General features: G+C 22.7%; 6 protein-coding genes across 6 annotated transcripts; 5 read left to right on the forward strand and 1 right to left on the reverse strand. All coding sequences in view use genetic code 6, as the record gives it.

Annotated features, from left to right (window-relative positions):
• Positions 1-451: 451 nt before the first annotated feature.
• TTHERM_00047190 (PX domain protein) lies at positions 452-3,091 on the forward strand. Its single transcript, XM_001014714.2, has 5 exons — positions 452-1,824; positions 1,882-1,968; positions 2,024-2,530; positions 2,592-2,681; positions 2,731-3,091. Exons 1-5 carry the CDS (start codon positions 598-600, stop codon positions 2,962-2,964), a joined length of 2,145 nt encoding a protein of 714 aa, XP_001014714.2. The 5' UTR covers positions 452-597; the 3' UTR covers positions 2,965-3,091.
• Positions 3,092-3,229: 138 nt separating this feature from the next.
• Positions 3,230-4,621, forward strand: TTHERM_000047199 (transmembrane protein, putative; the record flags this gene model as incomplete). The annotated part of the gene is made up of 1 exon (XM_012797382.1): positions 3,230-4,621. Exon 1 carries the CDS (start codon positions 3,284-3,286, stop codon positions 4,619-4,621), a length of 1,338 nt encoding a protein of 445 aa, XP_012652836.1. The 5' UTR covers positions 3,230-3,283.
• Positions 4,622-5,113: 492 nt separating this feature from the next.
• Positions 5,114-5,826, forward strand: TTHERM_00047200 (transmembrane protein, putative; the record flags this gene model as incomplete). Its single annotated transcript, XM_001014715.2, has 3 exons — positions 5,114-5,335; positions 5,399-5,651; positions 5,726-5,826. The coding sequence occupies 3 exons, from the start codon at positions 5,114-5,116 to the stop codon at positions 5,824-5,826; spliced, it is 576 nt and encodes a 191-aa protein (XP_001014715.2).
• Positions 5,827-6,600: 774 nt separating this feature from the next.
• On the forward strand, positions 6,601-9,110 carry TTHERM_00047210 (phosphatidylinositol 4-phosphate 5-kinase; the record flags this gene model as incomplete). Its single annotated transcript, XM_001014716.2, has 4 exons — positions 6,601-7,732; positions 7,795-7,893; positions 7,958-8,431; positions 8,488-9,110. The coding sequence occupies 4 exons, from the start codon at positions 6,601-6,603 to the stop codon at positions 9,108-9,110; spliced, it is 2,328 nt and encodes a 775-aa protein (XP_001014716.2).
• A 646-nt stretch (positions 9,111-9,756) lies between these two features.
• TTHERM_00047230 (transmembrane protein, putative) lies at positions 9,757-11,706 on the reverse strand (the record flags this gene model as incomplete). The annotated part of the gene is made up of 3 exons (XM_001014718.3): positions 9,757-10,107; positions 10,766-10,897; positions 11,143-11,706. 3 exons carry the CDS (start codon positions 11,704-11,706, stop codon positions 9,757-9,759), a joined length of 1,047 nt encoding a protein of 348 aa, XP_001014718.2.
• Positions 11,707-12,211: 505 nt separating this feature from the next.
• Positions 12,212-12,795, forward strand: TTHERM_000047248 (hypothetical protein; the record flags this gene model as incomplete). Its single annotated transcript, XM_012797383.1, has 3 exons — positions 12,212-12,520; positions 12,618-12,699; positions 12,776-12,795. The coding sequence occupies 3 exons, from the start codon at positions 12,212-12,214 to the stop codon at positions 12,793-12,795; spliced, it is 411 nt and encodes a 136-aa protein (XP_012652837.1).
• Positions 12,796-13,526: the final 731 nt, after the last annotated feature.

The following is a 13,526-nucleotide window of genomic DNA, read 5'->3' on the forward strand; positions in this document are numbered from 1 at the left end:
ATTGATTGAAACAAATCAATAACACACATATATATATTAATTTTTAAAAGATACTATTTAATATGATAGGACTATTTACTTTTTAATTATGGTTACAAACACCTTTCTTTCTTTTTATGGTTCTGCTTTATTAATTTATTAATTTTATTTGTATTTATTTTTTTTCTTTAATTAAATTTTTCAAAGTGTCTGAAATATTTTTGTATAACGAATAAGAATAGGAAGAAAATATATTAAAATAATATGCTTTTTTATAAATTAATTTCACTAAAATCTTTTTATTTTATTATCTACTTTTACTCATCTATTTTTGTGAATTTCATTACTCCCTTCAATTTTTTTCATAAAGATTACTTTTACTTAACTTTTAAATCTTTTATAAGTATTGTTTATGTTTAAAGTTTTCTCTTACTTATACTATAATCTTTTGAATTGGTTATTGACTTATTGGATAAAAAAATTAGTTTTAGAGAAAGATACTTCTAAAAAGTTGATAAATAACACTTTAAAAAGCTAAATAGGACTCTTTACAAAAAAATTATATTTCTAATAAGTTAAAAATAAACCAAAAATTAAAAGCAACATAATTATTTCATAATGACTACTTACTATTGTCCTGGAAATAATCCTTTTACATGTATTTTCCAGACCATATTAGGACTGCTTCCATTTGCATCTCTTTTTTACTTTTATTGGATAATCAACAAATATATTAAAGCAGAAGGATACAGCCTTTAAATGCCACCTTATTAATTAACACATGTTTTAAAATTGGTAGGCTCTTGTATATTTGGAGCTTTAAGTTTAGCCAGACTTATACTTGAAATAGCCATGGGAAACAACAATTCGTCTATCCTGTTATATATTATTTATAGTCTCTATCTCATTATTAGTGTAGTTATAACCTACTTAATCAGATAGGAATACAATTTCTTGGGATATTCAACTCCATTTTTAAGAACATTTTTGCTATTTTTCGAATCTTGCTATGCACTTATGCTTATTCTTAGCGAAATATTTCCAAATTATGAAAACGATACTACTTTTACTGCTAAAGAGGTCATTTAAGTTTTAATTCTTTCAAATAATTTGATACTTTTAATTATTTGCTTTGCTTATAAAAGCGATACAAAAAGCAATTAGCACGAAGAAATTGCAGATTTTGGCTTTAAGCTCAGAAAGAAATATTCTTCAAGCCTTATTAAAAAAGTTACTGAAACGAATAATTAAGTGAAGGATGATAATGACTTAGAGAAATAGTTACTTCGTTAAAGCATAATAAGCGATTTTTTAAGTTAAACTAGTGGTCCAAGCTAATTAAAAACAATTCAAAGCAATGAATTTAGCTATTTTGATGGCAATATAAGTAAGCTATATAAAGTGAATTTAGAAGTTGTAGGTATTTAATCTATCAAAGTTACTTTTGAAGAACAAGTTAAGGATGAAAAATCCAAAAAACAAAATTACATATTCAAAATTTAGGTTAAAACTAAAACTGAAGAAAACCATGAAACTTTACGTAATTTAACAGAATTCATCAATTATATAAATGACGTTAAATCATTTTTGTCCTCTCTTCAGTATATATTAAATGAAGTAAAAAATTTTGATCAGAAGACAAAAGATAAAAATAAAATCAATTAGCTTGCTTTAAATCTAGAAAAAATACTAAAATATATTGTAGAAAATAATTACATGAATTCCTATTTTTATTAATTAACTAAGTCAAATTCTGAATTAATTTAATATGGCAAAGAAAATTCTCTTTTTTCTCATGACCACTAGCATGATGCATAGGACAAGCGTTAATCTAGTGAAATAAAAGTAATTTTTTAAATTTAAAACAAATTTGTATATTGAGATTTTCTAAAATACCAAAAGGAGTCAGAATCAGAAAACAAAAAGGAAAAGAAAAACAAAAAGAATAAAAAGCCAAAATAAAAGGAAAATAATCCATCAAAAGTAGATGTAAAAAACAAATTTAGTTATTTATCCATTAATTTTTTTAAAAACATAAAATTAGGAAATTCAAATAGATTCTAAAAATTAAGAATAATTGAATTTAGAATAAATAAAGGAATAATAGAAGGAGGAAAGCAGTTTAGAAGCTCAAAAGTTGCAATAATAAATAGAAAATGAATAATAATTTAACAATGAAAAGGATGATGTTAATCCATAGAATCAAAATAAATATTAAAATGATGAGGATATTGAGGAATCTAAAGAAAATAACGAATTATAATTGAACCAGAAAGACTTAGAATAATATTAAAACCCAGAATTGAATTAATTTGAAAGAAGTTAATCATTTAATTAAACCAAGCAAATAGAAGAATCTGATTTTTAATTGATTACCTAAAGATAAAGTAACTAAGATACATTCTAAAGAAGTCAATCTATAATGCCAACAAATTTAGTAAGAAACTCACATTAATAGAATTAAATCACTCAAAAATCTAAAGAAATCTCACATTAAAGTGAGTTCTTTTAGGTTTAATTTATAGAGAGCAAATAGGTTGATAATTTCACTGTAAATTTTTTTGAATTTTCATTTATTTTTATAAGATTAAGTTTTTTTGTTAATAATTCAGGCTTATGTTTACAAAATCAAAGAAAGATAATCTAGATGGGAAAGTGTCATATAAAAGAGATACTCTTAATTTGAAAAGCTACACAATTTAGTAAGATAAATTTATTAATTTAAGTAAGAAAATTAAATCCTTTTTTAAGTTAAAACCAATAGCAAAAGCAAAGAAGATCATTTTACCAAACTTACCATACAAAAATGAAGAAAGTGGTTTATTTACTTCCAACAAAAACTAGAATTTAATTGAATTCAGATCAAAGGAACTCAAGAATTATTTATAAAAATTGCTTCTAGAAAAAGGTTTTAAAAAAGAATAAATTCTCTTGGAATTCATAAATTTTGAAAAAATAGATGAAGAGAATCAAAATAAGAAATGAATAATTAATTAATAAAATAACTAAGAAAATAATAATAAATATTAATTAACATTTTATATAACGTATTAAATTATATATTAACATGTAATATAGATCAAAATTTAATAAATTTAATCTTTTAAATTCGAAATAAAATCAATTTATATTTTATTTTTTTTTTAAATTTTATGAAATAAGATTTGTTTTTTTTACTCATTAAAAAATTCAACTGACTCAAAGATTATTTTTGGTAAAATTTTGTTTAATTAAAAAATAACAAATTAGATTTTAGATAAAGTAACAAATTTAATAGCATTTATAAAATAAAAATCAAAGTAGAATGAGAAGCTGGATCTATGATGTAGAGCTTGATTTATTAAAAAATAAAAGAGGAACTGACAAATCTAATGAAAAATTTTGGTATGTTGCTTTTTTATCTATTATGACTATCACGATTGTATATATAAGCTTATATTCCTCAAATAAGTCGTCTAGTTCAATTACAAAAAGAAATTAAATATTTTTTGGTATTATCTTTTCTATAGCTGGACTTCTAATATTATTTTCAATTGCTGTTTCTATTTATTATCTTAAAAAATTACAAACTATTTAAATTGAAGTCGCAAGTTACCAGAGAAATCCTTTTAAGCGAAATAGCGGAGTGAGAAATTCACATCATTAAGGAACATTTTTTAGTAAAACTAATAGATCTTAGATTCATCACTCTAATAAACTTATAAATAAGGCTGACTCAAATCAATCTATAGAAGAAATCAAAAACAATAACAATACTAATATTAACAATCTTAATAATGCAAACTTGAATATCTAGAAAAGTTCATCATTGGTTGGTTCTCCAAAAGCTAACAAAGATGGCAAAAAGAGCAATCTGAGTAGTTAAAATAGTCTTAACAATTAATAGCAATAACACCAACAATAATAGTAATAATAATAATAATAAAATCAATAGTAAATTACAAGAGATGCTTATAAAAAAAGAAGTTCTCTTATTTAAAAAAATAAAGGTCACTTTATAGAAACTAACAAAGGAAAAGATTAAAATAAGTAAGCTAATAGCTAAAAAGGATAATAGATTATGAATGAAGCTGCTAGTAATATTGTCCACTTAACAGAGGAAAGCAATGTTCATATTTAGTCATAGACTTCTTTAAAGAAGCAATTTTAATTGAAATATGTTTTTTCAACATAAATGATTTGCATTTTTGGTTGGCTTGCAGCTGCTTGCCATATTTCATGTATATACTGCTTTTTCTCTAAATCACCTTTCTGGAGTACTTCTTAAATATGGAACGGCATTTGCTTATTTACTCTTTTCCCAACTCATATGCTATCAACTATCATATTTTTAAACGCTAATTTGAATTTATTAATAGATAGATCATTCTTTATTAAATGTATTTAAAACAATTACTTTTTTTAAATATTTAAGAATTCAATCAGCTAAATTGGATATATATCAATGACACTTTTGTTAATATCACTAATATGGGGCAGTATAATATAGATTGTTAAAAATTAAGTTGATATAGCTGCAATTCTGCTATTAGCCTTAATAGGATCAGGATTTATTTTATATTTCATAATTAAAAAAATCAGTGAATTTTACAACAATACTAATAAAGGTTATCGTAATATCGTAGGCAATATTAATCATTGATAAATTCTATAGTATTATTTTTAATTATTTTATTGTGGTTTTATAAAATATATTACATTTACTTAGTTATCTATTAAATAAGAAACTTAATTACACCTAAAAATTTTATTTACCTCTTTAAAGAAGACATACTTTTTATAGTAACTAATAAGTATATTTTAAGCTTCAACATAATAATGAATGTGGAAAAAATATTTTTTGAAATTCTATTCTCTATTTAATAAAGTATTTTAAGGTTTAACATGTTTTTTCTCCATTAAAAATTCATATTTCTCTTAAAAATATAAATAGCTTGAAAATAAACAATTTTAGCGAATAGAAATAAAGATATTCATTTTGAAATTAAACACTATAAAGAATATTGAAGGGATATTATTTATTCATTCAAAATTTAAATATATTTATATTATTAACAAAGATATATATATACACATCTACACACATTTTATTAGTAATTTCTTTTGCATTTTTATAAATATTCGCCCAGAAAATATGGAAAAACAAGATTAAAAACAAGAATTTAAACTTAAATCTAAGTATTTAAATGCGAAGAAAGAAGAAATAAAAATTTAAGAATAAGAGTATAGGATAGCCAGCAATTTTTATAATACATAATCAAAAGATTTAACTAAAACTATCTTCAAAAATTCTATAAAATTTTTAATACTTTCTGGAGGAGCCATATTTTTGAGATCAAACATTCTACAAAGATTTGTAAATATTTAAATAGTTGATGGCTAGTATTTAAACTTCATTTTTTTTCAATTTTGTAAAAAGGTTTATAAATAGAAAAGTGAGAAATGGGCATATTATATTTATCAGTATGAAAGGGGATAATTAGGATAAAAGCTGATATAACCAAAATTACACTACAATCATTATATATTTCCCTTTTTAGCTTACTATGTTATGGATGTAGGAGTTGCTACATTTCACGAATCTTTAATACCAAAACAAAGCTAGCTATAAAGTGATTTATCTTTGTCTGTTATGAAGTCTCTCAATCTGACATTTTGCTGTGCTCTCTTTGGTAATTGATTAAGTTTTTTTAATAATTTTATCAGATTTAACCTAAGTAGATATTATTAATGTATTTTTTTTAAGTTTCTAGAAATCCTAAATTTCTATGTGCTTCATTAATTCTTGGAAACACATTATTCCTCACAAATATGCTAGTCAAAGATTTTGTAAGTGATTATTTTTGAAAATATAAATTAAACAGATGAATTAGATTTCATAATACAAATAAAATGTTTAAATTAATTTTAATTTTTAAATAATTAATTATTTTGTGTTTATATATATTCCTGTATTTATAGTAAATTTAATTATTTAATTTATTCATTTATTACCTTAATTAAATAATTTGATATGCCTAATTTCTTATTTGTTTAATCACCAAAAATTAATTTATAAATTAATTAGTCTGTGACAAATAAAAATTTTACCCATACCTTATCAAATAATCAAAAATTAGCTAATGATTAAACTCTTACACCTACCTAATCACTTTCAATAAATTTTTTATCAAAAATCATTTATTATAACATGAAAATTTAATAAAAGAAAATAAATTTTTTTTGTATTTTAGAATTAATTTTATCTTTCAAAAAGTAAAATTTGATAAAGAAACTCTTCCTATTTTTAGTCATTAAATATTTTATTTCCATAGTTTTGAAATTTAAAATTGACAAGAGGCAAATTTATTAAATTATTTTGTTGAATGTGTAAAATTTTATCAATCGTCACAATTAATTACTAAATCATCATTTAAATTGTATGTGTTAGTTGAAATTTTCTAATATCTCCAAAAATAAATATTTAGAAATTAAGTTGCTTGTGAAATTAAAGATAGATTCTGACCCTGTAATCAATAAATAAAAATTCTCAATACAGCTTTTACAATTTTATAAATAAATTAGAGTAAATCAAATATCTAATAGTAAACATAAATAAATACAAAGAAAGTAATCAAAAATATGAAACTAGCTTGGCAAGTTTTATTTTGCGTGTTATTGATTAGTTAAGCTTCATAAGGATTTGAATTTTTAGACTACACAGAAGAACATAATTTTAATTGCTACTCAAACACAACAGATGAAGAGCGCGCATAATATTATGACCAAGTGATATTGCATGAAATAGATAGATATTTATTTATTGCATTCTGTCCATTAACTATAATGGCCACTAGTTTTATTATCTATACCTTTATCAAATACCCAGGAACTAGAAATTCTCCAGGTGATCTTTTGTTGGGAACGTCTGTTTGTGAGCTACTACTAAATTTTCATTGGCTAATGGCTAGTATCTATAGTTTATCACACGATGGTGATAATCCTGATCCAAATGGATTATTTTGCAGATTAAATTCAATTTTTAGCATCCCATCGGGAATACTTGACTTTGCCTACAATTTTATCCTTAATATCTATATTTCACTTACTTTAAAGAATTCTTTGAAAGGGTATTCCCCTAAAACAAGGTACTGGCATATTCTTATGGTTTTCTCAGCAGCTGTCATTATTATAATATTTGAAACAGTACCTAATTATGCAGGTATTAGTGTGTTTGGAACATGCTCATACACTTCAAATAAATTAGTTTTTGTAACAGGACCTTTAATAGGTATTTTTTATGCTTTATTAGGATATTATATGTTTAGATAGTTTCACAAAACCATTCCAGATACAAGACAAAAGTTTGCTAATAAGAGATAAGAGTTCTTGATATACTACGCATATGTTAAAGTTACAAGTTGTATTTACTTATTGTTAGGAATTACAAATCTAATGATTGGACTTAATTGTTTCTTTTTACACAATCCAGGTTTAAATATATTTCTCACTATCACTAATTTTTTAAAGTTACTTTCTCCTGTAATTTTATCGTTATTGAGATATAGAGATCCTATCTTAAAGTAAAGAGTACTCTTAGAGTTAAAAAAGTGCAAAAGAAGATTCAATAAGAAGCAACATTGCAGTTCTATAAAGAAGCAATTAGTTGAACCTATTAACAATGATGCAAGCTCTGATTAATAAAATAATTAAGTCATTTAAATTACTAATCAAGCAGAAGTTAAAAATGACCAATCCAAATCTTTTATACAAGGTATTATTGTTATTATTAAATCTATATTTTTTGGTACAATAATGATCAATATTTTAAAATAGAGGATTAATTCAAAGATATGAGACAGTTCTTAAGATAACTGCACCTTACATCAATGGTCAGTGGAATTTTACAAGAATTCTCTGAAGACAGAGACAAAGGTAAATAAATAAATTTTGTTTATATTTTTTTTAATTTTGTTTTTAATTATCTTAAAATATATAGAAAGTATTAATCAATTAAGTAAAGATGACTTTGTTGAAAAAGATGCTGATATAATTATTGATAATGATTAGAATAACTAAGATTTAGATGAATAATATGAAAAACTTTCAATAAAAATGACTGTATATGCTAAAAAAGTTTTCTAGCTCCTAAGATAAAAATATTCTAATGGATTAAATTTTGTAGACTCCTTACAGCTAGAAGCAAACAATCCTTTGATTTAAAAAGCTTCAGGAGAGGGAAAAGGAGGAGCAAGTGGTGAATTCTTTTTCTTTACTCATGACAATAACCTTCTATTGAAAACTATTAATTAAAATGAGTTAGAAGTCCTTTTAGAAAAGTTAGACAAATTTGTAACTCATTACGAATAGAAAGATGATTCTTTAATAACCAAAATTTATGGAATATTTACATTCTAATAATAAGCTTCTTATGATAGACCTAATCACATTATTGTAATGAGAAATCTACTAGGTAATAAATTAATAACTGTTTGGTTTTACCATAATTTTTATTTTAACAAAAAATAGCAATAGACAATAAATACATCCATAGAAAATATGATCTAAAAGGAAGTACATACAATAGATATGAATCTAATAAAAGAAAAGATAAAAATTTAAATGAAATAGTACTTAAAGACATGGATTTTCTAGAGTTTGAACAGTATATTAAGGCTACACACCAAAAAAAATTAGAAATTAGTTAAACTTTAGAAATAGATAGTAATTACTTAGCAGGTTAAGGTTTTATGGACTACAGTCTTTTAATACTTAAAGTTGACTGGAATTAATACTTTTTAGATCTTGAAGAAGTATAATAAAATAATCAAAATAATTAAAACAACCCACAAAATTTTAATGTAAATAACCAACTTAATCTTTAACAAAATTAAATACCAAATCTCTACGAAAAAGTCATCGAAAAGTTTGGATCAAGTTAATTCATATTTTAATCAGAAGAAAATCCCTCCTTCTTTTATCATGTTGGAATCATAGACTACCTGCAGTAGTGGACTATTAAAAAAGGTTTAGAAAGATTTTTCAAAAACTGCATAAATGGCAAAGACGTTAATACCTCATCATAACCCCCAGGTTTTTACTCTGACAGATTTAAGAGATTTGTAAGAAAAATATTTGCAAATAATAGTTGATTTATAATTAAATAAATATTTATCTGATAAAAAAATATTAATTAATTAATTAAATTACAGTTTATTTATTTAAGTCAAAATATCAAAATATGTAAAAAATGCTCATAAAATTATTTATTTTCTAATAATTTTCAAGTTTCATCAAAAATTCTTCATTCATTTTAAACTAAAATTTAAAATTACATAAATATTTTCTCAAAGAATTCATTATTTAAATTTAGCATAAATTATTTCATAGAATTCAAATTTAATAAAAAAATTTACTTTGTTTAATTTTATTCAACAAAAAAATATTTTGCTTGTCTTTAAAACTTTTTTAATAAGCTTATAAAATAGCAAAAGATTGTTAATTCATTCATTAATGAATAATTAATTTAATTGTGATTCAATTTAAAAATGAATGAATAATCGAATGAGATATATAATTTTTAATTTAAAATGATCAAAAACTTGAAATACGAGATTTAACATGCATATAAAGTCATTTATACTGCCTTTGATGGAAGATTAGTTTAAGTATTTATATTAATAATCACAAACAACTTAATACGATGTAGTTATTAATCTGTATAGGTATTAGATGGAATAAATTTTAATGTTTATCTTGACAAGATAGTAGTTTAAATTTCTAGTTTGAATAACTAGCTCAATGGTTGTGGTTACCTTCTCTGGCTCTGAGGTTATTAGCAGTATTAATGACGTAGTCAGAAGTATCAATATTGTAACCCTTAACAATAGCTTCAAATAATTCAGGGTGGTGAACAGTACCTTCCTTCATGAAGTTAATAACAATATCTTGAGAAGTGGTACCCATTTCTTATAAGTTATCAAGTTGGACACCTAATTCGTATTTTAATTGACCTTCATCTTCTAAGAATTCAGCATTATCTTAGTTATCGAAGTTCTTTTGATCTTAAGTCAAGGGATGGAATTAGTAAGTTTCAACCCAAGAAGTGAATCTATCACCAGCCAAAGATTGGGTTTCAATCTTAGCAACCTATTTATTAAATAAATTTACAATTAGTTTGTTTGTTTTCCCTAATTCTAAAGTATTTAAATAATTAATTCGTTCAACATTAACTTAACAAAACTGTCATATTTTATATTTTTCAAGTAAAATAAAAATTCTATCCTTTATTTTTTAACTTGCTTATATAATAACTAATATCCTTCCTTCATTTTTTTATTAATTTATTTAATAATTTATTTATTAAGATAAAAGTATGTTAAATAGATAGTATCTTTTCTCTTTTTAATTGATTTTTTATTATTTCTTTTAGGCAATTAATATAATGAATTTCAAATTATCAGCAAAACCAATTTCGGATTAATAAAATTTATATATGATCTGATGCTCTCTATTTCATTTGATGACTAAAATATCCTTTGCTTATGAAAAAGCTTTCAATTCTCGCTTAATTTAGGTACGCTAATTTTCGAATATATTGACTATTTTAAAATCTATCTTTCAATTTTAATACATTTTATTGAAATCTATTTATCCTGATTATGCAGTAATAAACTTTAAAACAAAAGGATTCCTAGGATATTGTTATTTTACGTAATTCGTACTTATAAAAAGTAATTGTTGTTGCTTAATTTTATTGACAGCTTTTGGTATGAATTAATTTTCAGAATTTATATATATCTTATACCTTGCCACCTCTAAGGAGGTACATTTTTTAGATCTTATATTGAAGAGATCTCCAGTACCACATTCTGGGAATCCAAGCGATGTTGGGGTAGATGAGCAAACTATTGACTGCATTCTTGCTAAGTTCCAAAGGCTATTTTCATAATAAAAAGTGTGTTTTTTATATTTGTTTATTTTTCATTGCTATAAATGCTAAAATTGAAAAAATAAGTAGATGATCGTATCTTTCATATCTCTATTAATATCTGTTTTTTATATATTCTGCTATTCATAAAAAGATGCAATAAAGCTAAGATATTAAAGCAATAAGAAAAATTCAATCAAATATGATAAATTTCAATCAAAGAAAGCTGCTTTGCAATGTTTTAAACATCTTACATTGTAGATCCAAGCCCAAATGAAGAGGGGAATAGCAGCTTCGTATAAGACATAAGGATACTTGAAGTAAACTACGGAGTTCTTAATAGGATCAGCAGAGTAAACTAAAACTTCACCTTCACGATTGAACTCAATAGTATAAGTGGGCTTGTAAATTCTGGAGGTCTTTTGAATGACAGCAACTTCATCATTATACTTTTAAGCATCATACTTTAAATTTTCTTCTAACATATTTTGAACATGGTTCAAGTTAGCCTTTGGAACGGCGACTAAGCTATTTTTAAAGGAATTTAAAGCAAAAACTTTGTTGAATTTAGTTAAACCTCTAAACATTTTCTTCCTTTTCTTAACCTTATTAATTATTTATTATTTTATTAATTTTTTTGGATTTTTAACTTCTTTGTTTTGCTTTATATTTTATTAATAATCTCTTCTTTTTACTCTTTATTGTTTGGCAATACTATTTAATTTTTAATTTCCTTTTCTTCTTCTTATTCTTTGAACTTCTTATTCTTGTTTCTTGCATGAAACTAATTTTTCCTTCTCTATCTTTAAGTATCTCATTTAATCAATACTATATTTTTTTCATTTACCTATAGCATGCAATTAACTATTCATTCATTCATTTATTTATTTATTCATTTCTTCATAAATGTATTAAATATCCAAAACAATTAATTTATTAAACTAATTTAAATAAAGATTCCTTCGATCAAAATTTTATTTCATAATTTATTTTTAATTTAATTTTATTGTTTGAATTGGAAACTTTAAAATGATTTTCTTATACATTTTGAAATATTTATTAAATTCAATTTTATTAGACAAATTCAAAATTCATACTGACTAATTATTCTATTTTATTAATTTTTTTGAATTTGAGTAAGTAAGCAAAGCATATTCTTTTTTGTTTTAGCTTATTTAAAAAAAATAAATTTGATGATTAATAAATAAAATGAATAATAAAAATTTAAATAAATATATAGCAATTTATATTTGGTTTTTAATTAACATTTTATAATATGCATAATTCTATCTAGTATTTATATTTTGTTTCTAAACATTGCAAATGCATTTAAAATAAGTTACTTTTTTATTAGATTAATATAATATCAAATTTTATTAAATTAGTTCTGATAATCAATCAATCAGCACATAGCAAAAATATCCAGTAGAAAAAGAAAAGAAAGAACAAAGCAAATATTATTTAAAATAGAAAATTAGCATTATGGATACTATTTATGTTAGAGTAAAAAGAGAGAATATGACTATATTTTTCGTTTGTAGGACTACTGATTCTATTGAAAGTTTGCGTAAAAGATTAGTTACGTTTTATAAAGTTTAAAATACAGATATGAGACTATTTTTAGGAGATAGAGTAACAAATTATAGAATTTCACTTTTAAAATACTAATATTATTTATTATTTTCATTTATTTAAATTGAAAATTAAATTTAAAATATTTATAAACTAGCTACTTGATCCTACTTCAAACATTTATGATCAAGATGTCAAAAATAATAGTTTATTGATATTGAAATTAAGAGCAAAAAACTGTAAAATTTTATTAGTTGATAATTTTAGATTACACAGCGCTTATATAAATGGGATTAAATAAATTTTTTTATTTAGAATTAGAATGGGAAGAATGATAAAAAAAGAGATTTATTTATAGTAAGTAGGAGGACAACTCATATAAAAGAAAGAAATTGCAAAAACAAGTATATCAGTTTAGTATAAATTATTTATTTAAAAAGATTTGATTTTGCAACAGCAATTAAAATAGATATTAAGATAATAATAATAGTAAATAAAATAAGATTTAAGTATTTTTTATATAAAGCATATATATGTAAATAAATATATTAATGATATCATTTTATATAATTCAAAATTTTAAATAATCCTTACACTAGCTTTATTATCGTTTCTTGTAGAGTAGGTAAATAGTTATCGAATATAAAACTTAGATAAGCAAGCATACAGAGTCCAGGAATAATTGAAAAATTTAGCATTTAAAAAAATAGAATTTTATCTTATTATCATCAATCTCTCATAATATATTTTAAATTTTCTTTTTGAAAAATGGATTTAAAACTAAAAATATTTAATTTACTTAAATATATTCTTATATTATCATTCAAATTAAAAATATTCTGCAATAATTGCTTATAATAAAATAACTTAAATAGTCAAATAAAAATATTTACAATCAAATGATAGTTTAAATCATAATTTCTCAAATGTAAAGCTATTTTTTAGATTATCTTATTTGCTGATATATGTTAAAAAAACTATCAATTAAATGGTAAACAGTAAATCCTCATTAATTAATTAAGGTTAGATTATATCAATACTCAAAAATCAAAATATTTTATTTTAT

This window comes from Tetrahymena thermophila (genome assembly GCF_000189635.1).
Source record: "Tetrahymena thermophila SB210 genomic scaffold scf_8254659, whole genome shotgun sequence".
Classification (NCBI taxonomy): Eukaryota; Ciliophora; class Oligohymenophorea; order Hymenostomatida; family Tetrahymenidae; genus Tetrahymena; species Tetrahymena thermophila.